The sequence below is a fragment of the Cornus florida genome, unplaced genomic scaffold (assembly GCF_030987335.1).
Source record: "Cornus florida cultivar Cherokee Brave unplaced genomic scaffold, ASM3098733v1 CherokeeBrave_3.0.0_Hap2_Chr10, whole genome shotgun sequence".
Lineage (NCBI taxonomy): Eukaryota > Viridiplantae > Streptophyta > Magnoliopsida > Cornales > Cornaceae > Cornus > Cornus florida.
In genome coordinates, this window is record NW_026775580.1 from 88,608,209 (window position 1) to 88,635,064 (window position 26,856).

The 26,856-nt window shown below is 36.5% G+C and overlaps 1 protein-coding gene across 1 annotated transcript; it reads left to right on the forward strand.

Moving 5' to 3' along the window:
- Positions 1 to 8,028: 8,028 nt before the first annotated feature.
- LOC132278093 (topless-related protein 4-like) lies at positions 8,029 to 25,916 on the forward strand. Its single transcript, XM_059779918.1, has 27 exons — positions 8,029 to 8,225; positions 8,816 to 8,918; positions 9,299 to 9,478; positions 9,625 to 9,738; positions 9,813 to 9,968; positions 10,060 to 10,243; positions 10,331 to 10,481; positions 10,764 to 10,879; positions 12,228 to 12,374; positions 13,197 to 13,304; positions 13,398 to 13,577; positions 14,052 to 14,180; positions 14,278 to 14,373; positions 14,796 to 14,984; positions 15,249 to 15,421; positions 15,523 to 15,739; positions 18,069 to 18,159; positions 18,458 to 18,558; positions 19,688 to 19,834; positions 20,613 to 20,717; positions 20,809 to 20,988; positions 21,443 to 21,577; positions 21,674 to 21,769; positions 22,173 to 22,358; positions 22,582 to 22,757; positions 22,851 to 22,992; positions 24,537 to 25,916. Exons 2-27 carry the CDS (start codon positions 8,839 to 8,841, stop codon positions 25,914 to 25,916), a joined length of 4,959 nt encoding a protein of 1,652 aa, XP_059635901.1. The 5' UTR covers positions 8,029 to 8,225; positions 8,816 to 8,838.
- Positions 25,917 to 26,856: the final 940 nt, after the last annotated feature.

Consider the following 26,856-nt stretch of genomic DNA (forward strand, 5'->3'; position numbering starts at 1 on the left):
ATTAGTCAAATAATTAATTAAATAATTAAAAAATACAATTAAAACAAATAAATAAATACCGAGACTATCCTTTTAAATTAGGGGTATTACAATAGGTTATCTCCTAAGCAAAGTCACTTTCTCTGGCTGTGGAGCTGAATATTTTTCTTCCATTTTCTTTAACTCAGTTTTCATCCGCTGCCACCGTCTTACTTGAGTGCGAGTCATGAATGCTAGCGGGATATGCCTGACCCTAGAGAACTTTGGATGACTCACCCTTGACCATCGACCATCGTCAGTGACTGATGGCTTGACCATCCTTTGTCTATGGTTTGGGTGGTCAACTGATGTCTCAGCTTGGCGAGCCACATTTGAGTTATTCTCTATAGGCTTCCAGACAGCATGAGTAAGTTTCCTTGACCGATTGTTGGGGTTCACTTCTCGCATTCGCTTGTGATGCTCATTGGTATTAGACCTTCTATCAGGCCATATTAATCGACTTGTCACAGGCACCCTAGACGAGGGTGACCTAGGTCTGTTTTCATGACGTGAACTTTCAGGACGTCCCTGAGTGTCGCTGTGGAACCTCTCTTGGTCCCTTCCAATGTCTGTCTTGCATTTAGGGCATAATCCTTGCTTGATCAGCGTCAGTTGAGCCTCCCGCAACTCCTTTTCTAAGTCATCCTTAGACCTTGGAGTTTCCTTAACCATTGGCTTCTTTCCTTCAACCTTGCTTTCTCTGTTAGCTGAAGCATCCTCAAAATCAATTCTTCTCCGTGGCCTGCTGGCCATTGAGATTTCGACCATGTTACTGCTAACCAAGGCTGGGAATGGATCACTGTTAACGCTCATCACCTCTTTCTTCTTCTCCGGGAATTTCCATGCCCCCTTCTCGATCTGTGCCTGAATCACATTACGAAAGACAACACAATTATTAGTTGCGTGATTCCAGGAGTTATGATATTTGCAATACTCTCGATCTTTGATTTCATCAGCTGAAGGTATTTTATGTACCCCAGTGACTTTGATAATTTTATCAGACAATAGGTGGTCAAAGATTTGCTCTGCTTTACTTATATCGAAAGCATATTGTTTGCCAGCCTCAAAGATATTCCTTTTGGCTGAAGATGATGAGGGTTGAACACCGCTAACAGTCTCTAAGGGCTTAGCTAAAGCTTTACATACATATGGTTTTTTTGAAATAATTTCAACAGCATCGACCTCTAGGTCATCATATACTGTATCAACCATGTGTATTTCATAATTAGGGTCCTTATAATAGGTCCCCCGAGAGGAGTTTTTCCTCTCGTTTTCCTCTCATAAGATTTTTTCATACTTGGTAACCCTATCGGCTAATTGGAACAAATCTCCAAAATGAGTACCCTCGAACTTCTTTCGTAATTCAAAGTCTAAACCGCTAAGGGCCAAGTTGACAAACTCTTCTTCAGGCAAAGAAAGTTGGCACCTATTTCGTGCCTTCTTAAACCTAGCCAAAAATGTCTCAACATCCTCATTTGGTAACTGATGGATCCTAGATAGGTCGGACATAGAGACTTCTGGTTCTGTCCTATAGAACTGATCATGGAACACATCCTGCATCTGTTGCCAAGTGTGGATGGAATTTGGTGGCAAGTTTAGATACCACTTGAAGGCAGTCTCAGTGAGAGTGTTAGAGAATAGCTTCATTTTATACCAATCTAGTGGCCCACATTTTAATGTGAAATGGCCAATGTGCTCAAGAGTCGATTGGTTGCCTTCTCCTGAGAAGGTTGCAAAGTTTGGCACCCGAAAATTTTGGGGAAGATCCATCCGATCTATCGAGTCAGGAAATGGGTGCCAAAAAGTAGGTCGAGTAGCCCTTTTTAAAGCTGGTCCATACTGTTCTTGTATGACCTCAGCCAATTGCACCCTAGTCATGACCATAGGTGGGACTTGGTTCTGAAAAGGGACATTGGGCCAAGGGTTATGTCCTTCTTGCCCCCCTGGGTTCGCAGCCTGAGGTGGCAAGACTTGAGGTTGAAAATGAGGAGGTCGACCATTAGATTGGTCATGATTCCTCCATCTTGGTTGTTAGTGACCATTCACTCCTTGCTCTACTGGATGGACTTGTGGTGGAATTGGAGCTACTGGTCGAGGACCATTAACCATGGGATGTGGTTGGGCACCTCTTTCTGGTTGACCAACTTGTTGAGGAGGAAACTGGTCCACGGGTCTATCATTCTGGTTTTCTAACCTAGGCGGCTGAACAATAACCTGCCTATCAATACGAGTCATTAAGGCATTAATCACCTCATTCAGCTGTTGGAGCTGAGCATTAGTCATGTGGGATGAAGCCACCAATGGCTCCATATTTTTGTTGATTTCCCAAGCGACTTGGCGTTGCGAAGTGTAAGACCCCTAGTTTTAAAAGGGTTATAATTGGAATTTTAATATTCTTTTTATTGTTTTCATTATTTATTTTATTTGTTTTTGGTATTTATGTGGTTAGGCTTTTCTGAATTAAATTAAGTGTTGGGTGAATTTAAATGGTTATACATTAAATTGATTTGTTAGTTGTTTTATTTTTCCTTGGTTTATTTGGTAATTGTGATATTTAAATTAATTGGATTTTTATTTTATTATTTGAATTGTTGGACCTATTTGTAATTATTTGAATTATTTGCGTTAATGATATTATTTTTTGACTGAATGGATTTATTGGTGATTATTGGTATTGGTTGCGTTAATTTCAGCATTGGGTTTAAATTATTGTAATTAAGTTAAGTGAGTTTTTAGACGTCACTTAAGTGTAGCCGACATAGATTTTAAACGTAGGCTCTGTTTATGGGCCGACTAGTATTTAGATTAGGGCTCTATTTTTAATCCTACAGGGAATAGGGTTTCAATTAAGTCTATATATATATAGAACAGTATGTCACCTTAGGGTTTTAGCAATCACAGACCTTATTTACGTTCAGAGTATTGAGAGAACAACAGAGAGGAACAGAGAGGGGTCGTGAGAAACAAACAGAGCTACTTTGGTGAGGGTTTGGCCGTGGCTTACAGGACGGACGTAGGAGAAGGGAAGATGGAGCAATAGGAGATTTAACAGTGAATGGGATTGCCAGAAAAACTTAGAACGACGGCAACAGAGTTTTGAATCCAAAACTGTAAAGGCAAGTTCTTTCTTTTCTCTCTCCCGTTGCCTGTGTTCTGTGCATCCTTAGACTGTCTCTAGGGTTTTAATTGATCAATAATTAAATTATACATGTTTGTTATATGCTAAATAAGACGTCTATATGTGTGGAATTATTCTGTTAAAGTTCTTGTACCTCTGATTTGCAGTTTGGAGTGGAAGCATGTTTAATCGGTTAAGGTTTTAAACACTGTAATTGAATTAAACTATTATGAACAAGCCATGGGGATGTTAATGGGATGTTATAAGACCTTAGGTTCAGTTTTTAAGAGGAGTAGAGGGGTTGGAATGGAACTGTAGTTGTAAGATTGTATTCAGTGTTTGTTCGTAAAAGCGTGTTATGACGATTGTTATTTTTGTTGTTGTTTTAATTCCTACTGTTATAACAAACTGAGGGATGCTACTGGGTGTTAATTAAACTCCTAAGATCAGTTTTCAAGACCAACAGAGTGTTAGGAATAGACCAGAGGTGAAGAGGACGGACTGAAACAAAGCAGGAACGGATTGAAGCTCGCAGAAGGGGAAAGAGACGGCTCCACGGAGGGAGGAGACGGCTCCCCCATGAGTAGAGCCTGCTCTAGAGGAAGTAGAGCAAGCTCTACCTCTAAAAGAGGCGGCTCTAGGCAGGTTAGAGCCTGCTCCACTTATTTGGAGAAGGCTTTGTAATCATATTTGTGTTCTGGGGCTGTTTGTGTGTTGTTTGGTTCGATGGTGGTTTTTCTGAGCTGTGTTTGGGTTAGGGAGATGGATTTATATATTAATTCAAGAAATATTAAAGTCCTAGGATGCATTAATTTATTTATATGCTAAGGTTTTAAACTGTAGGAAAATCTAAGGCAAGACGCAGGCAGTTTACGGACTTAGCGGACCGAAAGGACTTAATTGTGCAAACTGCGTCTAAAAATTAAAAAAAGTTGGAACATGGATTCCAAGCATTATATTATGCTATACTAGAGCCATTTTTAATAAATTAAGGTCTTTATACTCAGGGGTTTAATCGTGGGAAGGTATACAGCAGTGCAGGTTGTTAACGGATGAAGGAAGTTTAATTGTTTTTTTTAGTTTAGCAATTTAACGGAGTATGTATATATTTGTAACTCTTGTTGTGGTTGTATGCTAGGATCACTCAATTAACAAGTTTGGTCTATGCATATCCTGGATGTTAATTGTTGAAATACTAAATACTTTTATGCAATGCATGAATTTAAGCTTGGAATTTTAAATTGCTGTAATATTAAGCATTACACTGCAATTATTTGGATTAGGGTTTGGACTTTAATTGTTGGACTTGTACTTAGGCTCTGCCAATCTAATTAGACGTTGGCCTGGAATTAATTGAAGAAATAAATGTATATTTTTTGTCAATTACCTGGCTGGATGCTGGAATTTAACTTGACGAATTTGTAAACTTTGTTTCATTTAATTACATGGATGGATTCTGGATTTTTAGTTGATGACTTGTTGAAATTATGTGTTTATCAACTATATGGATATTGTAGACTTTATTTGATATTCTGTCTAAATGTTGTATCATTTACGGATCATATGCATGGTATGTACCGGTATGGGACGGTGACATACGGAGGGACGGATTAGATCAAAACACTAATTCCAACCCATTCATACATACGGAATGGATTAACTAAAACAGTTAAATCCTACATGGTTTTATGTCCTGTCAACTAAAACAGTTGAACGACATACTGGATGGTTGTTTATATTTCTGTGTTAGGATGGATAGGGTTTTAACTAAAACGTTTAAATCCTGATTATATGTTGTGTCTTGACCAATGAACTATTGACCGGCACAACATTGTATTTGGAAGGAACTTATATATATAATTGGAGTAGGGATTTAATTAAAACATTTAAATCCTAATTTTATGTCGTGTCATGGCAACGAATCAGTTGAGCGGCACTATATTGGTTTGGACGGGAATTTGTATATATAAATTATGGTACCGCGATTTGAGCTTGAGTCTCATAGTCGACGGTTAGGGTGCGTATATGCAGTAGGATGCGTAGCTAGCTATGTTGGTTGAGGTATACCCTGTTAGGCTTAGGTAGTCATGCCCACTCAGGTGCGTATTGCATGTTACCTTCTATTCAAGTTGAGACCCTCAGCATAGTTAGTGAGAGTCCTGTAGTGTGGCTATATATTTATCTATTACGGACTATATAGATATGTTTGAGACGTCTAGGATGTATCTGCGTATCGGGTCTCTGTTTGGATTGTAGTTAGGATAGAACTTGTTCGTGGGCCTGACCCACTATTATTTTTCAGGTAACGGACGATTCCAGGTCTTAGAGCTTGTTCGTGCTGAGCAGAGATGACTTCTCATTCTTTTGACGACGTAGGTGGTTCCTGTATGGTTTAGCATTGGATTCTTTTTCGGTGGTTCATTTCTCAGTGATGATTTTATTAGGGGTCCACCAGATGGATTCCCGAGTTGTATTAGAAATGGAGAATTTGGATGTATCAGAATAATTCTTTATTAATTTAATTTTATTCTGAGGTTTCAGTATTTGGTTTATCATTCTAGTTTCTTTTCAGCAAATTTTTATTTATTATTGTTTCCTTAATTGTATTCTGTGTTCGTTTATTGCTAATTTGTTTAATATTCTCGGGTAGTCGGGCGTGGGCCTGGCCAACCCGCATCCGAAAATCCGGGGGTATCACAGGAACCCTCCACTCTACTTTCAAATCGTGTCACCATATTGCTGACACTTTCGGCCGCCATTTGGTGGCTGGCCTAATGTTCCATGCTCAGACCCGGAATCTTGCATAATGGGAGCAGGCTGATTTTCTTCCTGATCTTCCCTTTGAGGGTTAGCTTGTCCAGCTGAAGTCTGAGTTTGTGACCTAGTCTCGACGACCATTCACGAATAAAACAAAAGTCCCACCGGGCGTGCCAAAGTTGTTTGGCTCACAAAGTGGTCTGAAGTCGCTAGCCAATGAATGGCTGACCTAGAACGCGGGCGTGCTAGAGTCTTGATGGACTCGAATATTTCTTGCCAAACTATTCCTATTGGGTCGAGTCACCGACCTAAGGTGATTCAGGCGAGAGTTGGAGAGTAGGAATGACCCTCTCCTTAATGTTGCTATTGCCTTTAAGAAAGGACTTTAAACATTTAAGATGAGTATCAATTAGAAGCAACTTAAACTGAACAATAAATATACCTGAATCTGCAAACCTTTCTTCATTGAACTTGACTGATTACAATGATGAATGAATTACAAACTCTTGATTGAATGCTGAAAGATAACTAAGTACTAAACTGATAGTGCTAAGCTGAACTTGCTGAAATAAAAGCTAAGTAATAAACTGAACTTGATGAAATAAAAGCTAAGTGCTAAGTGATATAAATGCTAAAGGTTGAACTTCAGAAATGGTCTTGGACCCCTTCCTTGTGAAGCTTGAGTGGGTATTTATAGAGGTTTCCACCTGGTGTTGTCCCTTTCAACCGTTTCTCTAGAAATTGATTGGTTGTAAACTGAAAGTGACCCTTCCTAACCACCTTGCTGAGCTGGTCAGGTTGACTGACTTGCACATCCTTCTATAGGCAAATTAAAGTATGTCTGACATAGGATTTTTAACTAAGTGGTGCCTTGTCTTTCATGCTTGATGATTTTGGTCTTCAAGCCATTTTCAGCTCTCTGCACCTGTCATGTCTGGCTTGATTTGTACATTAGCCTGGAGGCATCTGATTACTGACAATTCTGACTCTCCTCATCAGATGTAGGTGAGAAACTTCCAATTGTAGTTCTGAACTTCTGATATTGTCAAGTTGTCCTTTTCTATTTCAAGCTCTTTTCACGTTTCCAGACCTGACTTGTTGGGTTTTTAAATCATTGGGATTCCAGCCGATCTTCATTTGAATTACCCCAAAGATTCTTCAAGTGATTATGACCCGAGACCCCTAATCATAACCATATTTGGTCATGAGTCTTGATCATGGTTGGTTATGAGTCTTTGGAGAGACTCATGATCATGACCATTAAGACTGAAAGTTATAACCATATTGACTGAGAAGGTTTTGGCCTAAACTCATGACCATGGGACTGAGACTCTTATGACCATAGTGACTGAGAGAAATATGGCCTAAAACTTATGATCATAGTGACTGAGACTGAAAGTCATAACCATACTGACTGAGAAGGTTTTGGCCTAAACTCATGACCATGGGACTGAGACTCTTATGTCCATAGTGACTGAGAATTACCCCAAAGATTCTTCAAGTGATTATGATCCGAGACCACTAATCATAGCCATATTTGGTCATGAGTCTTGATCATGGCTGGTTATGAGTCTTTAGAGAGACTCATGATCATGACCATTAAGACTGAAAGTCATAACCATATTGACTGAGAAGGTTTTGGCCTAAACTCATGACTATGGGACTGAGACTTTTATGACCACAGTGACTGAGAAGATTTTGGCCTAAACTCATGATCATGACCATTGAGACTGAGAGTCCCAATTGTGACCGGTTATAAGCTCAAAACCTCATCTCAGCTTTAATGGCCTAAAAAATCCATTCTTTTTGATTCCCAACCTTAAACCTGATCACCCTGATTAGAAATTAATCTTTCACCCTAATGATCATGGGTTAACCCAAGGTTCGGACCTCATATTCTTTGACCACGTGGCATGATTGCCTCGAATTATATTTTAGGTGTTAACAATTGCCATTTTAATCATTAGTCTCTACAACAACTCTTTTAGTTAATTAACGAGTGATCGATAAAAACAAGCAAACAAAGACATCAATGGATAAAAATACCGATTAGGGCTTTTTTTATTTTTATAAAATTCTCCCTATTCATATCACTATCACAAATAAATTCGCTTGAGGTCTCTAAGTCGGGGGTTTCCAGAACTCTATATAAGCCAATCTACTTATCAAGTTGTGGTCTTTCTCCCTTTCTCGATTTCATTTTTAAACCTTTGCCCGCTGTCACTCTCTCTCTCTCTCTTCAAATCTCTAGAGAGAGAAAGATTTGTTGAAGGACCGCCTCTGTCTTCGTCTTCTACAGACTCCATCGCCAATACGTTCTCGTTCAATCAAGGTACAAACACTTCTTTACTTCCTCACTAATTCACACACACTGACACACATAGAATGTATAGATACATAGATGAAATGGGGATTCAAGAAAAGCTTCAAGAGCTAGATTCCATTTCTTCTTCAATATATATATGATATATATATAAAGTGGAAACGACTTCTTTTGGGAGCGTGGAGCGTCAATTCGTTCTCTTAATCGATTGCATTCTTTAGTCTTCAAGACTTTAATTTGTTCTCTCTCTCTCTCACACACACACGTGTATGTACATACTCGTATAATATATATGCATAGACGCATGAATATAGTGAGATTATATTGGAAGTTCAAGAAAAGTATGAGACACTAATTCTTGGGATTTATGGATTCCAGGAGGAGTTGTATCATTCTTTTCTTGGACTTCCAATATCATACCCTCTATATACATATATGATATTAATGTATATGAGATGTAAACAATTGGGACGAAGTCTATTGTTTGATGCGTTTGTTTGGAATTTAAGGATTTCTGGAGGGGCGTGTTTGTTTGATCTGTTCGTATTAACCTGTCAGTGTGTCTATCTTTTTATTTTTTTATTTTTTATTTTTTGCAGTTTTGACCATTTTGAAGACAAGCATGTCATCTCTGAGCAGAGAAATTGTGTTTTTTTTACTTCATTCTCTTGATGAAGAGAAATTTAAAGAGACTGTTCATCAGTAAGTTTTAGTTATCTTTTATTTTTATACATTTTTGTGTTATCTGCTTCTATCTGGTTGTTAAGAAAATGAAGGAAAAGGAGACAATCTAAAATTCGGTAGTGTTTTTTTTTTTTACCAAGTAGCTCAGAGCCTCAAACTTAACTTAAATGACCCTGAACAGCTGTTTAGATGAGATAGATTCTGTTTTTAATTTTTCTGAATTTAAAACATATCAAATATATCACTTACAATCAAATTTTTTATTATTTTTTTCTTTTTTAAAATCCTCCCTTTGCTGAGCAACCAACCAGATGGTTACTATATGACACACACACATAGCATGATTTGGTGTGGTTGGATAATTTGATATTGGTTAATTATTGACTTATATGATGGAGGTTGGAGCGAGAGTCGGGATTTTTCTTCAACGTCAGATATTTTGAGGAACTGGTGATCAATGGGGATTGGGATGAGGTGGAGAAATACTTATCTGGATTTACTAAGGTTGATGACAACAGACATTCCACGAAAATTTTCTTTGAAATCCGAAAGCAGAAGTACCTAGAAGCCTTAGACAGGTAAACTATGCCATAAATTGATAGATTGGATGCATGCTCTACGTGCTTTGTTCACGTTGTATTTACTCCAACTCTTATAGTTTACTTCAAAAAGGGTGTGTTTTTTTATTATTTATATTTCCCTGTTTTCTCTTTTTTAATTGTAGGAACGATTGGGCTAAAGCTGTTGATATTCTAAAGAAGGACTTGAACGTGTTTTCGGATATTAACAAAGAGATTTTTAAAGAAATGACTGAGCTTCTGATGTTGGAGGATCTTAGGTACTTGTCCTGTACTTAAGTTTTGCTGTATTATTGGGTTCTAATGTAAATATATTAACTTGGGAGTCTTGCAGAGAAAATAAGCAACTATCTCGATATGGAGATACCGAGTCTGCTAGGAGAAATTTGTTTGCGCAACTTGAATATTTGATTCAAAGGAACCCCCTGTTGCGTGAAAAGCTAAATTTTTCTCACTTGAACTCCGGACTGTGGACTCTAGTTAACCAAAGGTCATTCATTATCTTTGGCTTGGTAGAGTTGATTTGTTTCTTCTAAATGAAGATATGTTTTCAGTTGACATTGCTCTTTGTTGTGTTGCAGTTTTAATCAGCAGTATTCGTTTCATGGGAATCCAAAGCCTATCGCTGACACAATAACCCCACTTCTGGACCCTTCTTGTAGCCAGTTGCAGCCAATTGGTGCACAACCCCTATCTTCTGTAGCTAATCCTCTAATGGGTGATGTTCCCAAAGCAATGGGTTTTTCGCCTCCAGGTGCTCATCGTGTAAGTGAACGAGAATGAGTTATTCTAATTAATGGGCTGATTTCTAGAAATCTAACTTGGGGTGCTACTTTTTTTAATCCATTTCAGCCAGCGCCAGCTCCTCTACCAACATATATTGCAGGACAGATGGATAATCCATCTTTTATCCCTCACCCTTCTTCTTCTGAAAAGCCCATTGGTTTTACTGCATTTTCATCTTCTGCCAAGCCCATTGGTTTTACTGCATTTAACGGTGAAGGTATATGTACCATTATCCTTTATGCTTTTACACTAGCTACTTGTAAAGCAAATTTTTAATTGCTATAGCTTACCAGCATACCGAACAAATCTAGAAATGGATGAAAATATTAGTGATAAGAAATATTTCATTTCCCAACAAAGTAATAATGATATGTGAACGGCGAGAATTTATAAGAAGGATGTTTATGATGAAACATTCTTTATCATTATTCTTTTTCCTAATTGACGATTGCTTTCCCATAACTGATGCCTTCTACCCCATGTATTTGTCTTACTGTAGCAGCTATCTTAGAGCACCCTGGGATTCCTCCAACGAACAACTCAGCTGTAGTCTATCAAACAGCAGATTCTGAACATGTGTTGGAGAGACTCGGAACTTCTGGGATTCCGGATGAAGTAGTACATAACTGATCCTCTGTATTTTCCATGGATTTTGTGGCACTCTAAACTCTATTGCTAGCATTTTAAGCTCTATATCAAAAAGTTAGAGCTTTAATTTTGTTCTTTTCTTAAAAAAAAATAAATAAAAAAATCTGATACTTTTTTTTCCCATGATTTTGGGATGTCTATGATGCTCATCATACCTTGAAGCTCTAGGTTGTGTGATTCATGGAAATAGTAAAATTGGAGATCCTTTTCAAGGATCAGGACTTGATTCTTTATACTAAAATAAGTATATATGAATTGAAAATTAACCTTTTCTATGCATTTAATCCATCATAGAGAAAAATTCAATTTGGAGCTTGTAGTCACAGAATGCTGTTATCATTGAACGAAGTGTTACAAGGAGTTGGTTGATATATTTTTCTTAGTTCAGAAAACATTTGAAAGGTTTTTGCTTCTCTTTTTGTTTCGTCTTTAGGGATTTGGATCACATTCCCATTTCACTTTTGGCATTAGAATTTTAGAATATTTTTCTAGTGTTTTTTTTTTTTTTTTCTTCTTAATAGGAGATAATATGAATGTTAGACTGGGCAGTTTTTCAGAAGACATCCTTTTCCTGTCTACATTAAATGTTTCTGTATAATGTGACCCACAATTTAAGTGTTTTTAGTCATAGAAGTTAATTTTGGGAGGATATGAAGTACCGCACATGGAAACTAACCTGTTGTATTAACCATATAAAGTAAACATCAAATGCACTAACTTAAGTTGAGAAAGGAGAAAGAAGGCATTGACATGAGGACTTGAGCTTCTTTTTTCTCTCTGTTGGATTTTAATCTGATGTCAGGTTGTATGTAGCTAAAAAACTTTCCTTCTAAGAGGTCTAATCTAATATATGCCATAATGAACCCTCTTTATATTGGGTCTCCATTCATATTTCTGACACAAGGAACAATTGATATTTTAGGATTTGAGTGTGTGTATTTGTGCACATGCACGTTTACTTTCGTTCTTTCTTCCCCGCCCACCCCACCCCCTTTTTCCTAAACTATCTACTTTATAATAAATCAATTTTGATTGCTACCATATTTACTTGGAACAAACTTGGGCAATTGTTGGAAAAAGCATTTCAGAGCCTACTGCTCCGGTAGCATCAGTGGTTGCATTGGTGAGAGTCACCTTCTCCATCGGAAGAGCATTTTATTTATTAACCTGTGTGTTAATGTTGTCAATGCAATTATTGCATAGGATTTTATGTGATTTTGTTGTATCTGTGCAACTTGTGCTCAGATGTCAGATGTAGATTTACTAAACATTTGAGCATTTAGTGATTTAACTTTTTCCATTTGAGTTCCTGTAGAATGGCATAAATCAAAGGTCGGCAGATGAAAAATCCAGAAATGCTGATGAGTCGTTAGACAATTCTGGGATCTGGAAACTGACAGAAATCAATGAACCATCAGAATGCCGCTCCCTAAGACTCCCAGATAATTTGACAGCAGTGAGGGTACGGGTCTACTCTGTTAAACTTTTTAGAAACTGTAGATTTTTTTCTCTCTCTCTCTCTCTCTCTCTCTCTCTCTCTCTTTACAGTTTTCTTTAATCCTTAATATTATACTTTGTTATATAAATTACACATGTAATGCTGCTTACTTTTAATCTTTAATTTTCCTGATTCCTCTCTCTCTCTCTCTCTCACACACACACACATTTGCCAAGTGATGCCCCCACAAAAGAACTCATTTTTTTTTATTGATCATTTGAGATGAGTTAAGAAATAAAGACACTCGTATGTGCACTAATGAGCAATTATAACTTTTTTTTGGTTCATCTGTAATTTATTTTTCTCTTTCTCATCATTATTTTAGTTTATTTCAAAAGATGACTTCCCTTCTCTAGGTTTTTGGAGATAGGACAACATAATCAGCTAAGACGCATTATACACACGCATGCAAGCACACTTACATGCACATGCACATGGACACGTATGGCGATGTGTTTCTTTAGACTCGACCAAAGCCATTGCTGCCTCTACTTATGTGCAGAGAAGATCAGTGGCTTGTCTTCAGCTGAATGATTTATATTCCAAGGGGTTAGGTTTAACCACGTTGAGTGAAAGTTTCTTTGCTGAACTTGAAATTTCAGAACTTACAATTATTTCTATTTGAGTTTGCCAAGTTTGAGAGGTTCTAAAAGTTCAGAATCTAAGACTTTCTTCAACTTTTTTATTTTTTCTTTCTTTTTTGTCCCCTTAATGAACTCAAGTTAGGCCTCTTAGTGTGCTTGGTATTCAAATTTTTATGGTTCTCTCTCTTTTTCAACATTTCAGGTTTCCAGATTGATGTATACAAAATCAGGACTTTCCATATTGGCATTAGCGGCCAATGCTGTGCACAAGCTCTGGAGATGGAGGAATGATGAAAACTTAACCGGCAAGGTACTATTCACCTGTGGTAGAAAGCTGAAGATTTTCACTCTGTTCCATTAATGTCCATAGTATTGCTGCCTATACACAACTTTCCTCTTATAGGCAACTGCTAGTGTTGTACCACAACTATGGCAACCTTCAAGTGGAATATTGATGACCAATGATGTTAGTGATACAAACCCTGAAGATGCTGTTCCTTGCCTTGCACTGTCACCAAATGGCTCTTATGTTTTGTCAGCTTCTGGGGAGAAAATCTCTGTATATGATCTGATGACATTTCAGGTAAAAGGCCTTTCCACTAGTTCTCCGTCTTGCTCATGTACAGTTGGTTAATTTATTATCACTAACTACTGAAAAAGTATGATAGAGGAACTTAATGATTATTGATTTAACTGAGCTCTATGCAAAATTTACTTTTGTTAGTTACAACTTAACCCCCTAGGTACTATATTTTGTTTGGAGATCAAATTTTATTATTTTATATCTGCTTGTGATGTAAAAGTTCGATAAATTAAATCTTGGAATCATGATATAAGCTACAAATTTTGGCTCCTTCGTTCTCAGTTATAGTTGTTTTTTGGTTTACATACGTGATTTGGTCAAACCTATTTTGAAGTGAATAAAGTAAAATTACTGTGGAAATTTTAAGGTTAATGACTAATATTTGAAAACTTATTGGGACCTTTCTCTGTGGACAGAAATTTTCTACCATTTTTAATACCTTTTTCTTTTTCGTTACTGGCTTTCTAACTGCAGACAATTAAAACGTTTGCGCACCCTCCACCTACAGCAACATATATTGCATTTTATCCTCAGGACAACAATGTCATTGCCATAGGCATGGAAGACTCTTCTATCGAAATATATTATTCAAAGTTAGCTAAGGTTGTCCTCCGTTTAAATTGAAGCCTAATGTTTGCGAGTAAGTTTGCTGATAGATCGACACTTATTTGATTAACATTTTGCATGTTCCATTACACAGCTTCAAATCTTGCTCAAGGGCCATCAGGAAAGAATAACAGGTCTCGTCTTCTCTAGTGTTCTAAAGGTGCTTGTATCTTCAGGAGCTGATTCTCGGGTAAGATATTGGAGGCAATATGTTTATTTATTTATTTTTGTTTATGTTAGAAATTGCAGTAACTTATATTTAAGTATTTAAAAGAAAATAAAATAACAAGTAATGGCCAATAGTGTGCAGAACTCCACTATCTCTTACTTCGCTCAGCGTAACAGCATTTGGCATTTTACTTTATTTTTTTTTTGTCAGTCTCCACACTGTAGATGTTGATGCCACATTATTATATAGACTGCAAGTGAAGCCCTGGTTGGGGATGATTCTTTAAAATTAACTTCATTAGTAATATAAATATATATGTTGATTCCTTCAGGCTTCGTCTATAATGTTGTTATTTTATCTCCTGTAACAAACCAATTATTGATTAATTTGCAAAATGTTACATGTTGGATTATACAGATAGTGAATTCAGTGTGTTTGTACAGCTGTGTGTTTGGAGCACAGATGAATGGAAGATACAATGGAGTCAATGCTTGCAGATTCCAGTTGGGCGAGCCACAGTTCCTCTTACAGATACCTGCATACAATTTCACCAAGATCAGACGCGTTTACTTGTGGTGCATGAAACTCAGATAGCCGTATATAAAGCACCTATGTTGGAACTCCTTAATCAGGTGTGGCATATAAATTTAATTTTTTTCCTGTTAGATTTATTCAGATTAAGCATCCTCACAACCCCAAGTGTCGTATTATACATCGGTTTTCACTTGTACTCCATCACTTGAAATTCTTGTTGTATATTTTATGAGTCCATGTATCAATTCCAGCAAGCATGTGCAGACGTCATTGGGTAAATTACTTTGAACATGTTGTTAGTTTAATCAGGGATATTACTGGACTTCTGATATTTTTATTGGCAATTTTTGTTTCTAAAATAGTGGATTCCACCAAAACCAAGTGCTCCTCTGATCACACATGCTACATATTCCTGTGATAGCCAGTCAATATACGTCGGTTTTGATGATGGAAGTGTCGGTATACTTGCTGCTTCAGCTTCAATACAATTGAGATGCATAATTAACTCTACATCTTATCTGCCTGTCAATCCAAGGTGAGTATTTCCACAATTTCTTTTAGAAGATTAAAAGAGGAAAGGCTTTTCTGTTTTACCTTTCTTCTTGGTTGTAAGCATCTGACAGAATAATTTGACAGCTCGAGAGTCCATCCACTTGTGATCGCGGCACATCCATCAGAACCTAATCAGTTTGCCTTGGGACTTTCTGATGGCAGAGTTTGTGTACTTGAACCGCTAGAATCAGAAGGCAAATGGGGCACCTCTCCTCCGCACGAAGATGGTGCTGGGCCTAGCTCCACATCCGAAGCCAGCCAGTTTGAATCTTGCCATCAACCCCAACTCTTTTCCATGGTAGACTAGGACTTGGGTGTATAGAATACTTGAAGCCGTCATACTAGAGTTAGTTCAATGGTAATAAGGGGGTGTCAAATCAATTTGAATCCAAGGCATGGTGTTAAAAATTCTCTCGTTTGTTAAATGTAAAAATTGTGGAGATACATATTGTAAATCTGTTGCAAAGGGAATGTGTTTTGAATTTTCAGTGGAGTTCATGAGGAAGTGATGAATGTGCTTGGCTAATGGCCTTTATTCTTGTTTCTTCTTTTCTTCTGTCCTCCAGTTACTTGAGAAGGATATTCTGTTTGTTATTGCTTTTTTATTTTATTTTTTATTTTATTAGAGAAATAGTAGCTATAGTCGCAAATGCAAATGACAAATAACAGCATGTTTCCATGAATCTACTCTGGATTATTATTGTTATTAATTAATTAATTAATTTTATTATTTATTTATTTTTAAGGAATACGCTTGTGCACCGTTTGTTGGACTTACTTCCGGAACACCACTAGGATACAACTATAACTCTATTCTTCCCTTAATTATTTAAGTGCTTAAAGATACCAAAGTAGGGTGATATTTTAAGTGATTGATTGATTGATTTAATTATTTTTTTACTTAATTCAACCCTTTATAAATTTTTACCATATTTTACTTTTATAAGTTACGTAGTTCACTGTGGCTTTATACTACAACAAGAAGTGAACAATTCTAAATTACCTTAAAAAAAATAATAATAAGCATGAATCATAGAATCATTTTCCAACCCATAAGAATAGAAAAATTCTAAATCCATCAGCTCACGGACAATCCCTTTTTGGAGAAATCACTTTGTTTTGAATGTTCATCTTATTTAATTACAACAAAAATAAATTTAAATTTTAATAATAAATTCAATCAAATGTGAAATTAAGTGTCAAAATTTAATGGGGGCCACTTTTTGTAGTTTTTTGCAAATATGTTGTGGAGGGCATTATTATAAATTTAACAAATTTGTGCGTGAAAGACGTCCAAGCTCGGCCCCCCTCACTTGCACAGAGTAGGTCCGTGCCTTAATTTTTTTTTGTTTTCCATTTTAAAACCAACTTGTCTGAAGCCTTTGCGCGCGCTCTCTCTTTCCCTCTTCAAATCTGTAGAGAGAGAAAGATTAGTTTCTTAGACCGCCTCTGTCTTCGTCTTCTACAAACTCGATCGTCAATTCGTTCTCGTTCAATCAAGGTACAAACACTACTTAACTTTCGCATTAATTCACACACACACACACACACATATAATGAATATATATATATACTGTATACATACATAGATGAAACTGGAATTCAAGAAAAGCTTCAAGAGCTAGATTCCGTTTCTTCTTGAATAATATATATACATAAATAAATAATGTATACATACATAGATGAAACAGAATTCAAGAAAAGCTTCAAGAGCTAGATTCCGTTTCTTCTTGAATATTCAACAGTGTAAATTCGTTCTCGCGATTGCATTATTTAGTCTTCGATCCCTTCACATCTCTCTCTCTCTTTGACACACACACACACCACACACCACACACACACATGTAGATGTACACATGATATATATGTATAGACGAATAAATATAGCAAGATGATATTCGAAGTTCAAGAAAATCATGAGGCACTCTAATTATTGGGGATATATGGATTCCAGGAGTGTTTGTGCCATTCTTTTCTTGGACTGCCAATATCATACCCTATATATACATATTTGATTTTAATGTATATGAGATGTAAACAATCGGGACTTAGAAATCCATTGTCTGATGCGTTTGTTTGGAATTTAGGGATTTCTGGTGGAGTGTGTTTGTTTGATCTGTTTGTATGAATCTGTCAGTGTTTCTATATATATATATATATATTTTTAATAACTTTTTGCAGTTTCGACCATTTTGAAGACAAGCATGTCGTTGAGCAGAGAAATTGTGTATTGATGCTTATATCTGGTTATTAAGAAAATGAAGGGAAAATACAGAATTTAAATTCGGTAGTTTTTTTATTTTAATTATTTTTACCTAGTTGCTCAAAGCCTCAAACCTAATTAATTGAACCTTAACAGCTGTTTAGAATTAGATAAACCCTGTTTTAATTTTTCTGAATTTAAAACATCACAAATATATCACTTACAATCATTTTTTATTTTATTACAAACCTCCCTTTGCTAAGCAGCCAACCAAATCAGGGGTTTTTTCTCCTCTAGGTGCTCATGGTATGAGTGAACTACAATGAGTTTATGGGCTGCTTTCTGGTTTTTAGAAATCTAACTTGGGGTGCTACTTTTTTTAATCCATTTCAGCCCGCGCTAGCTCCTCTACCAACATATCTTGCAGGACGGACGGATGGATAGTTCATCTTCTGGCAAGCCCACTGATTTTACTGCGTTTTCATCTTCTGCCGGTTTTGCTGCATTTAACAGTGGAGGTATTGTCCTTTATGCTTTTACACTAGCTGCTTGTGAAGCAATTTTTTTATTGCTATGGCTTACCAGCATACCGAACAATACTTGAAATGGATGAAAATGTTAGTAATAAGAAATATTTCATTCGTGTCCAACAAAGTAACAATGATACGTGAACGGCATGCTTTTTAAATTTTGCATGATGGAAATTTATATGAAGGATGTTTGTGATAAAACATTCTTCATCATTATTCTTTTTCCTAATTGACGAGTGCTTTCCCATAGCTGATGCCTTCTACCCATGTATTTGTCTTACTGTAGCAGCTATCTTAAACCAACCTGGGATTCCTCCTGTAATCTATCTAACAGCAGATTCTGAACATGTGTTGGAGAGACTGACACCTTCTGGGATTCCGGATGAAGTAATACATAACTAATCCTCTGTATTTTCTATGGATTTTGTGGCACTCCTAATACTTTCTTTTCCATGATTTTGAGATGTGTATGATGCTCACACCTTGAAGCTCTAAGTTGTGTGATTCATGGATATAGTAAAAATTGGAGATCCTCTTCAAGGGTCAGGACTTGATTCTTTTTCCTAAAATAAGTATATGAATTGATAATTAACTTTTTGTGTGCATTTAATCATCCTATAGAACAATTTAATTTGGAACTTTTAGTCATAGAGTAGCGCTATCATTGAACAAAGGGCTAAAAGGGGTTGGTTGATGTATTTTTCTTAGTTCAGAACATGTCTGAAAGGTTTTTGATTCTATTTTAGTTTTGTCTTTAGGGATTTGGATCATGTTCCCAGTTCACTTTCAGCAGTAGAATTCTAGAATATTTTTTCTAGTTGAATTTGACGCAACTAATTAGGATACACGCGAGTTTTTGACTTCGCTGGTATAGTGATTAAGTTTGTGAGGATATGAAACTACACAAGGAAACTAACCTCGTGTAATTAATTATTATATGAAGTAAACATCGAATGCACTAAATTAAGTTGAGAAAGGAGAAAGAAGGCATTGACATGAGGTCTCTCTCTGTTAGATTTTGATCTGATGTCAGGTTGTATGTACCTAAAAAAACTCTCCTCCTATGAGGTCTGATCTAATGTATGCCATAATGAACCTCTATTTGTATTTCTGACATGAGGGCCAGTTGATATGCTTAGGATTTGAGTGTGCATCCGTGCACACGGAAGCCTACTTTTTTTTTCCCTTCTAAATTATCTACTTTATAATAAATCCTTTTTGAAAATTTGAATGCTACCTTTGATGAACCTTCTTGGAACAAACTTGGGCAATTGTTGGATCAAGCTTTTCAGATCCAAATGCTCCAGTAGCATTGGTTGTTGCATTGGTGAGAGTTCCCTTCTCCATCAGAAGAGCATTTTGTTTATTAACCTGTATGTAAATGTTGTCGATGTAATAATTGCATAATTTTTTGTGATTTTGTTATATCTCTGCAACTTTTGCTTATATGTCAGATTTAGATTTACTAAACACTTGTGCATTTAGTGATTAACTTTTTCCTTTTGAGCTCCCGTAGAATAACATAAACCAAAGATCGGCAGATGAAAAATCCAGAATTGCTGATGAGTCGGTAGACAATTCTAGGAACTGGAAACTGACAGAAATCAATGAATCATCACAATGCTGCTCCTTAAGACTCCCAGACAGTTTTGCAGCATCAAGGGTCCGGGTCTACTCAGTTTGAAATATTTAGATATATATATATATATATATATATATTTTGTTCTGTACAGTTTTCTTTAATCCTTAACATTATAATTTGTTATTTAAATTGCAGATGATATGCTGCCTCTTTTTAGTCTTTAATTTTCCTGCTTCCTTTTCATCTCTCTCTCACATACATTTGCCAAGTGATGCCCTCCGCAAAAGATTTTTTTTTCTTTTCCAAAAAGGATGGGAAAAAAGCATTTTTTGAGATGAGTGAGAAATATATTCATATGTGCAATAATATGCAGTTTTAACCGTTTTGGTTCATCAGAAATCAATTTTTCTCTTCATCAGTTTTAATTTATCGCAAAAGATGACTTCCCTTCTCATGTTTTGGAGATAGGACAATTTAATCAGTTAAGACACATTATACAGATGCATGCAAGCACACTTACACATGCACATGGACACGCATGGTGATGTGTTTCTTTAGACTTGACCAAAGCCATTGCTGCCTCTACTGATGTGCAGAGGTCAGTGGCATGTCTTCAGTTGAATGATTTATATACCAGGGGTTAGGCTTAACTACGTTGTGTTAAAGTTGCTTTATTGAACTTGAAAGTTCAGAACTTATAATATATTTCTATTTAAGTTTGCCAAGTTTGAGATTTCTAAAAGTTAACAATCTAAGATTTTCTTCAACACTTTTTTTCCCTTCATTGAACTCAAGTTAGACCTGTTAATGTGCTTGGTATTCAAATTTTTATGGTTCTGTCGCTTTTTCAACATTTCAGGTTTCCAGATTGATATATACAAATTTTGGAAGTGCCATATTGGCATTAACGGCCAATGCTGTGCACAAGAGGTGGGCATGGTCGATGATTGATGAAGCCGGCAAGGTAACTTCACCTGCTGTAGAAAGCTGAACATTTTCATCCGTTCCATTAATGTCCATAGGACTGCTTCCTATACACAACATTCCTCTTATAGGCAACTGCTAGTGTTGTACCACAACTATGGCAACCTTCAAGTGGAATATGGACGGCCAATGATATTAGTGGTACAAACCCTGAAGTTGCAGTTCCATGCCTTGCACTTTCAAAGAATGGTTGTTTTGCTATGTCAGCTTCAGGGGGGAAAGTCTCTTTATATTCTCTGACCACACCTGAGGTAAATGGCCTTTCCACCACTTCTCCATGTTTCCTCATTTACAGTTGGTTATTTTATTATCACTAACTACTGAAAAAGTATGATAAGGGAACTTAATGGTTATTAATTTCTGTTAGATACAGTTGCACCCTAGGTTCTATTCATTGTTAGGAGATCAAATTCAACGATTTTTTATCTGCTTGGGATTTAAATGGTCTATAAATATTGGAATCATGATATAAGCTACAAATTTTGGCGGCTCCATTTTCTCAGTTACAGTTGTTTTTTGGTTTGCATAAGTTATATATGGTCAAACCTATTTTGAAGTGTATACAGAAAAATTACTGTGGAAATTTTAGGGTTAATGACTAATATTTGAAAACTTATTGGGAGCTTTCTTTGTGGACAGAAAATTTCTACATTTTGCCTCTATTATTTTTCAAACTTTTTTATTTTTGGTGGTTGTGATTTCTAGATGTACAGAATTGCAACGTTTGCGCCCCCTCCACCTACAGCAACATATATTGCGTTTTATGATCACCAGGACAGCGATATCATTGCCGTAGGCATGGAAGACTCTTCTATCCAAATATATTCCCGGTTAGATGAGGTTGTCCTTAGTTTAAATTAAAGCCTAATGTTTGTGAGTAAGTTTTGCTGAAAAATACGATAGTTATTCGATTAACATTTTGCATGTTCTACACAGGTCAATTGGAAGCTCAAAGGCCATCGGGAAAGAATAACAGGACTCGCCTTCTCTAACGTTCTACATGTGCTTGTATCTTCAGGAGCTGATTCACAGGTAAGATATGAAGGCAATATGTTTATCTATTTTTTTTTGTTTATGTTAGAAAATGCAGTGACTTATATGTAAGAAATTTAAAGAACCGAAAATTCCAAGTGATAGCCAATAGTCTGAACTCTGAAGAACTCCACTATCTCTTACTTAGATTAGTGTTTGACTTTTATTTTTATGTTTTTTCAGTCTCCTCACGGTTGATGTTGGTGCCACCTTATTATAGACTGCAAGCACAGCCCTTGTTGGGGATGATGCTTTATTAGTAGAATAAACATATGTTGATTCCTTCAGGCTTCATCTATATTTCAGTTATTTTACCTCCTGTATCAAACCAAATATTGATTTAAGTTGGCAAAATGTTACATGTTGGATTTATACAGATAGTGATTCCAGTTTGTTTGTACAGCTGTGTGTTTGGAGCACAGATGGATGGCAGCAACGAAGGAGTAAACGCTCGCAGATTCCAGTTGGACGAGCCATGGTTCCTCTTACAGAGTGCATACAATTTCACCAAGAGCAGACATGTTTACTTGCAGTACATGCAACTCACATAGCCATATATAAAGCACCTACGTTGAAATTCCTTAATCAGGTGTGGCATAAAAATTTAAATTTGTTCCTGTTAGATTTATTCAGATTAAGCATTGGTTTTCACTTGTACTTTTGAAACTCTTATCACTTGGAAATTCTTGTTGGATATCTTATGAGTCCATGTATGAATTCAAGCAAGCATGTGAGACATCATTATGTTAGTTTGATCAGTGATATTCCTCGAGTTCTGATATTTTTATTGGCAATTTATGTTTCTAAAATAGTGGATTCCACCAGAAGGAAGAGATCCTCATCTGATCACACATGCGACATATTCCTGCGATAGCCAGTCAATATACGTCGGTTTTAATGATGGAAGTGTCAGAATTCTTACTGCTTCACCTACATTACAATTGAGATGCATAATTAACTCTACTTCTTATCTACCTGCCGGTACAAGGTGAGTAGTTCCACAATTTCTTGTAAAATAGGAAAGGCTTTTTCGTTTTTACCTTTGTTGTTGTTGCAAGTATCTGAAAAAGTAATTTGACAGCTCGAGAGTCCATCCACTAGTGATCGCGGCACATCCATCAAAACCTAATCAGTTTGCATTGGGTCTTGCTGATGGTGGAGTTTGCATAGTTGAACCAATAGAACCAGGAGGCAAATGGGGCACCTCTCCTCCGCGCGAAAATGTTGCTAGGCCTATGCTCCTCTGAAGCAGATGCTTCGGATCAACCCCAACAATAAAGGCTCCTTGTGCAGGCATGCTAGTTTTTTGGCCTAAAGGCTAAAACACCAAGTGTATATATCTCTTTCATATAGAGTTTTAGTTCAATGGTAAAAAAATTCTTGTTTGTAAAATGTACACAATCGGGATACACAGTGTAAATCTATGTTGTAGAATTCATTGGAGTTACGTGAGAAAGTAATGACTGCTGCTGTTGTTGGCTAATGGAAAAAGGATATTCTGTTAGTTAGTTACTCTTGTTGTTCCTTTTTACTCCTTCAGTTACTGGAAAAAGGATATTCTGTCTGTTAGTTTGTATATTGCTGTTTTATAGTTACTAGTTAACAATCTTAGCTGAAAACAAAATGAGAAAAGTAATATAAAGATCATCTGAATCTCTTATGAAAATTGAATTGCCTAATTATGTTTCACAGAGTTCTGTACTGAACTGTTGTATTTAATCTGAATGGAAATTTTCTTTTGTTTTCTTTCATTTTTTTTTATTTTTATTTTGTACAAATGGTTGCCATAGCCACAAATGACAGAAATCTCGAAACAGTAAAGTTTTTATGAATTCACTCTGGATTAAGTGGGTTTTTTTTTTTTTTTTTAACTGTTAATTGATTGAAAGAAATCTGAAATGAATATAAGCACTAGGAATGTAAAAACAATGGGTATAATTAAAAATTCAGTGTTGAAATCTCTTTATTTGTTCAAATTCTCTTATTTATTAATTGTTGAAAAACATATAAATAATACATATATTTATATATGTATGCATGTGTTATCTGTGCAAGAAAAATATTTGAGAGAGAGAGAATGGAGAGAGTGTGTAGATGTTATAGAGAGAAAAAAAATAGTTATTCATAGAGAGAGAAATGGTCTAATAGAGGCATCCAAACAGAGAAATCATTAGATGGTACTTGGTGGATCAATTAAATAAAGACTCTCGTATTCAGAAAATGGCCCTATAAGAGTATATTAATAAATTACAAAGTTTCATGATTAGAAAACTTTCATTGAATTAGTTCACCAAGTGTCAAATAGACCAGAACCATCTAATAATTTTCCCATCCAAATATGGCACATCCAACCGTGTAAAATATATAGAAGTTTGTGAGGGGTATTGTTGTCATTTCATATATTTGTGATTTCAGATTTATTTTTTTTCTTTTAGTATTTTTAATTATAAAATTTAATTATCTTAACCACATTAAAATACATATACAATTACTTTCCGGCCTTTGTTTGTATCACACTTCCATCATGCTAAAGCTGGTTGGCAAGTTGAAGCCTCTTCTTTCTTCTTCTCTTGGATTAATATTGAAGTGTAAGAGTAGTGCTCATTATTTCCAGTACCAATCACCACAAATATCTTCCTCATCAACCTTTTGTGTCAATCCTCATTTTTTCCTTGAAACCCATATTTATTTAATAAATGACAAGCTTAAACAACTGTCCAACATTGGACTTCATGATCAAATACTTGATGTTTACTTCATTCTTCAGCTTTCCAATGCAAAACCTGATAATTTCACATACCCATATGTGCTTAAGGCCTGTGCTGCTCTCACTGCTTTCACTGAAGGCAAATTAGTCCATACCCGGATAATAAAATCCGGGTTTGATCACAATGTCGTTGTCGCGAATTCACTGATAGACATGTACTCCAAAATTGGGGCTTTGAAATCTGCCCATTATGTTTTTGATGAAATGCTTAAAAGGAATTTGGTTTCTTGGAATTGCATGGTTTCAGGATTTGCATTGAATGGTCTTCCGGAAGATGCATTGGAGCTCTGTAGTTTGATGAGATTTGAAGGGATTGGATTAGATAAAGTGACTCTGAAAATTGTTCTTCCTGCAATTGGTTTATTAGGAGCAATTCATATTGGCGAATCAGTTCATGCTTATGTTATTGTATTGGGTTCTTCAGACACAACTATATCAACTGCTATCATGGACATGTATGCAAAATGTGGGATGATAGATTCTGCTGAGAAACTTTTTCATGAGATTCATCATAAAGATGCTGTAACTTGGAATGTGATGATTAGTGGGTATTGCAGAAACGGGCTGTTAGTTATGGTGCTCAATTTCGTCTGCAAGATGCACACAGAGGGCGTAGAGCCAACTGCTGCTACTTTATCGATTGCCCTCCAAGCTTGTGCAGATTTACCAAGCTTGCGAATAGGAGGAACTATCCATGGTTATGTTATGAAGAATGGGTTCAGTTCAGATGTCTCTGTTGAAGCACTTCTGATTAGCATGTATTCGAAGTGTGGAAGACTAGATTTAGCTTGTCAAGTACTTTTTACAGTCACTAAAGAAAGTGTAAACGCGTGGAGCGCCATCATTCATGGCTTGGGAATGCATGGGCATGGAGAAGCTGCTTTGATGAGTTTCTTCCGGATGTTGAAGAGAGGCATAGATCCTGATGGTGTGTGTTTCCTTCTTGTACTTTCTTCTTGTAGTCACACCGGAATGGTTAGCGAAGGCCACAAAGTCTTTGATTATATGGTTGGACAGTTTGGAATTGAACCAAAGATGGAGCACTTTGTGACTATGGTTGATCTTATTGGGAGGGCAGGCTTCATTGACGAAGCCTTTCAGTTCATCAAGCAAATGCCGATGGAACCAGACATCAGCATTTGGGGTGCCTTCTTCGGTGCTTGTAAGATACATGGAAAGTTTGACATAGGGAAATCAGCAGAAGAGAGCATGGTTGAATTGGATCCAAAAACAGCAGGTTACTATAAGCTACTATTAAATACTTATGCAAGCAAGGGAGGATGGGATGGTGTCCACAAGATCAGAAGCCTAATAAATGAGAGAGGAGTTCAAAGAGTTATAGGATATAGTTCACTTGAAGTTGAAAGGTCAGCTTCATGAAAAAGTATGGAAATTTGATGAAAGCAAAATTTCTTTTAAAATGCAACACAATGTGCTGTTTTTTTTGGTGGGAGGTTCAAACAAGTTTATAGAAGTGTAAGATTGTAAAGATATAGAACGGGTCTGAGTGCTAGGAATTACAGGCGCAATGAAAAATAAACAAAAAAACAAAAATGTACAAAGGGACCTGATGTAGCTAGACTTAGGTCCAGCCCAAGCACAGCATCCCAATACGCTATATTCAAAAGGAGAGCAGAATGGTGATTTTTCAAAGAACAGAGTTATGGGTTGAAGAAGCACATCTGAACACCCTTGAATTCCTTTCCATCGGGTTGCTGATGCTTTTCTCCTTCCAATGATGGGAGCTCCATTCGATTAGGGATGACCAAATTTCAGGGAAAATGAAGAATCCACATTTTCAATTGGAGATAGTGCCAGATTGGGGATGTGAATTGGCACTCAAAAAACAAGTGTAATGGCTTTCTAGTTCTGATAGGCATAATGGGCATGCATTTGGCCAATAGAGGTAGGAGATGGCCTTTCCATCAAATGTGGATAGCCAGGCACAGGATAATTTTGTGTTTGGGAATCTTGAAAGAGTCCCAAACCAGATGTCAGTCCAGAAAGAATGTGCCTCTGCCGACGCCAATCTTTTTCCCGATTAGAGAGAGGCCCAGAAAGACACCTCAACTGGAGCAATTTCTTCCAACACCAAGATGACTAATTTGGAGCTTTGATGTCCCATAAGCTTCTAGCCTTAACAAGGTATGTTCTACACCAAACAGTCCATATACTCTGGTTTGATCCATAGATATATATGCTTTATTGGAGATTTCAAGCTAGGCTTTGAAATTCATAGATTTCATGCAAGAAGGCAAGAGTAGGTCATTTTCTATTTATTCTTGATATACAAATTGCCGAAAACAGAATGTTGTCCACA

Coding starts and splice junctions, on each gene's coding strand:
- LOC132278093 (XM_059779918.1), top strand. CDS start 8,839: ATGTCATCTCTGAGCAGAGAAATTGTGTTTTTTTTACTTCATTCTCTT. Junction 12,375..13,196: donor ATAATTTGACAGCAGTGAGG/GTACGGGTCTAC, acceptor TCAACATTTCAG/GTTTCCAGATTGATGTATAC. Junction 18,559..19,687: donor CTTCTGGGATTCCGGATGAA/GTAATACATAAC, acceptor GAGCTCCCGTAG/AATAACATAAACCAAAGATC.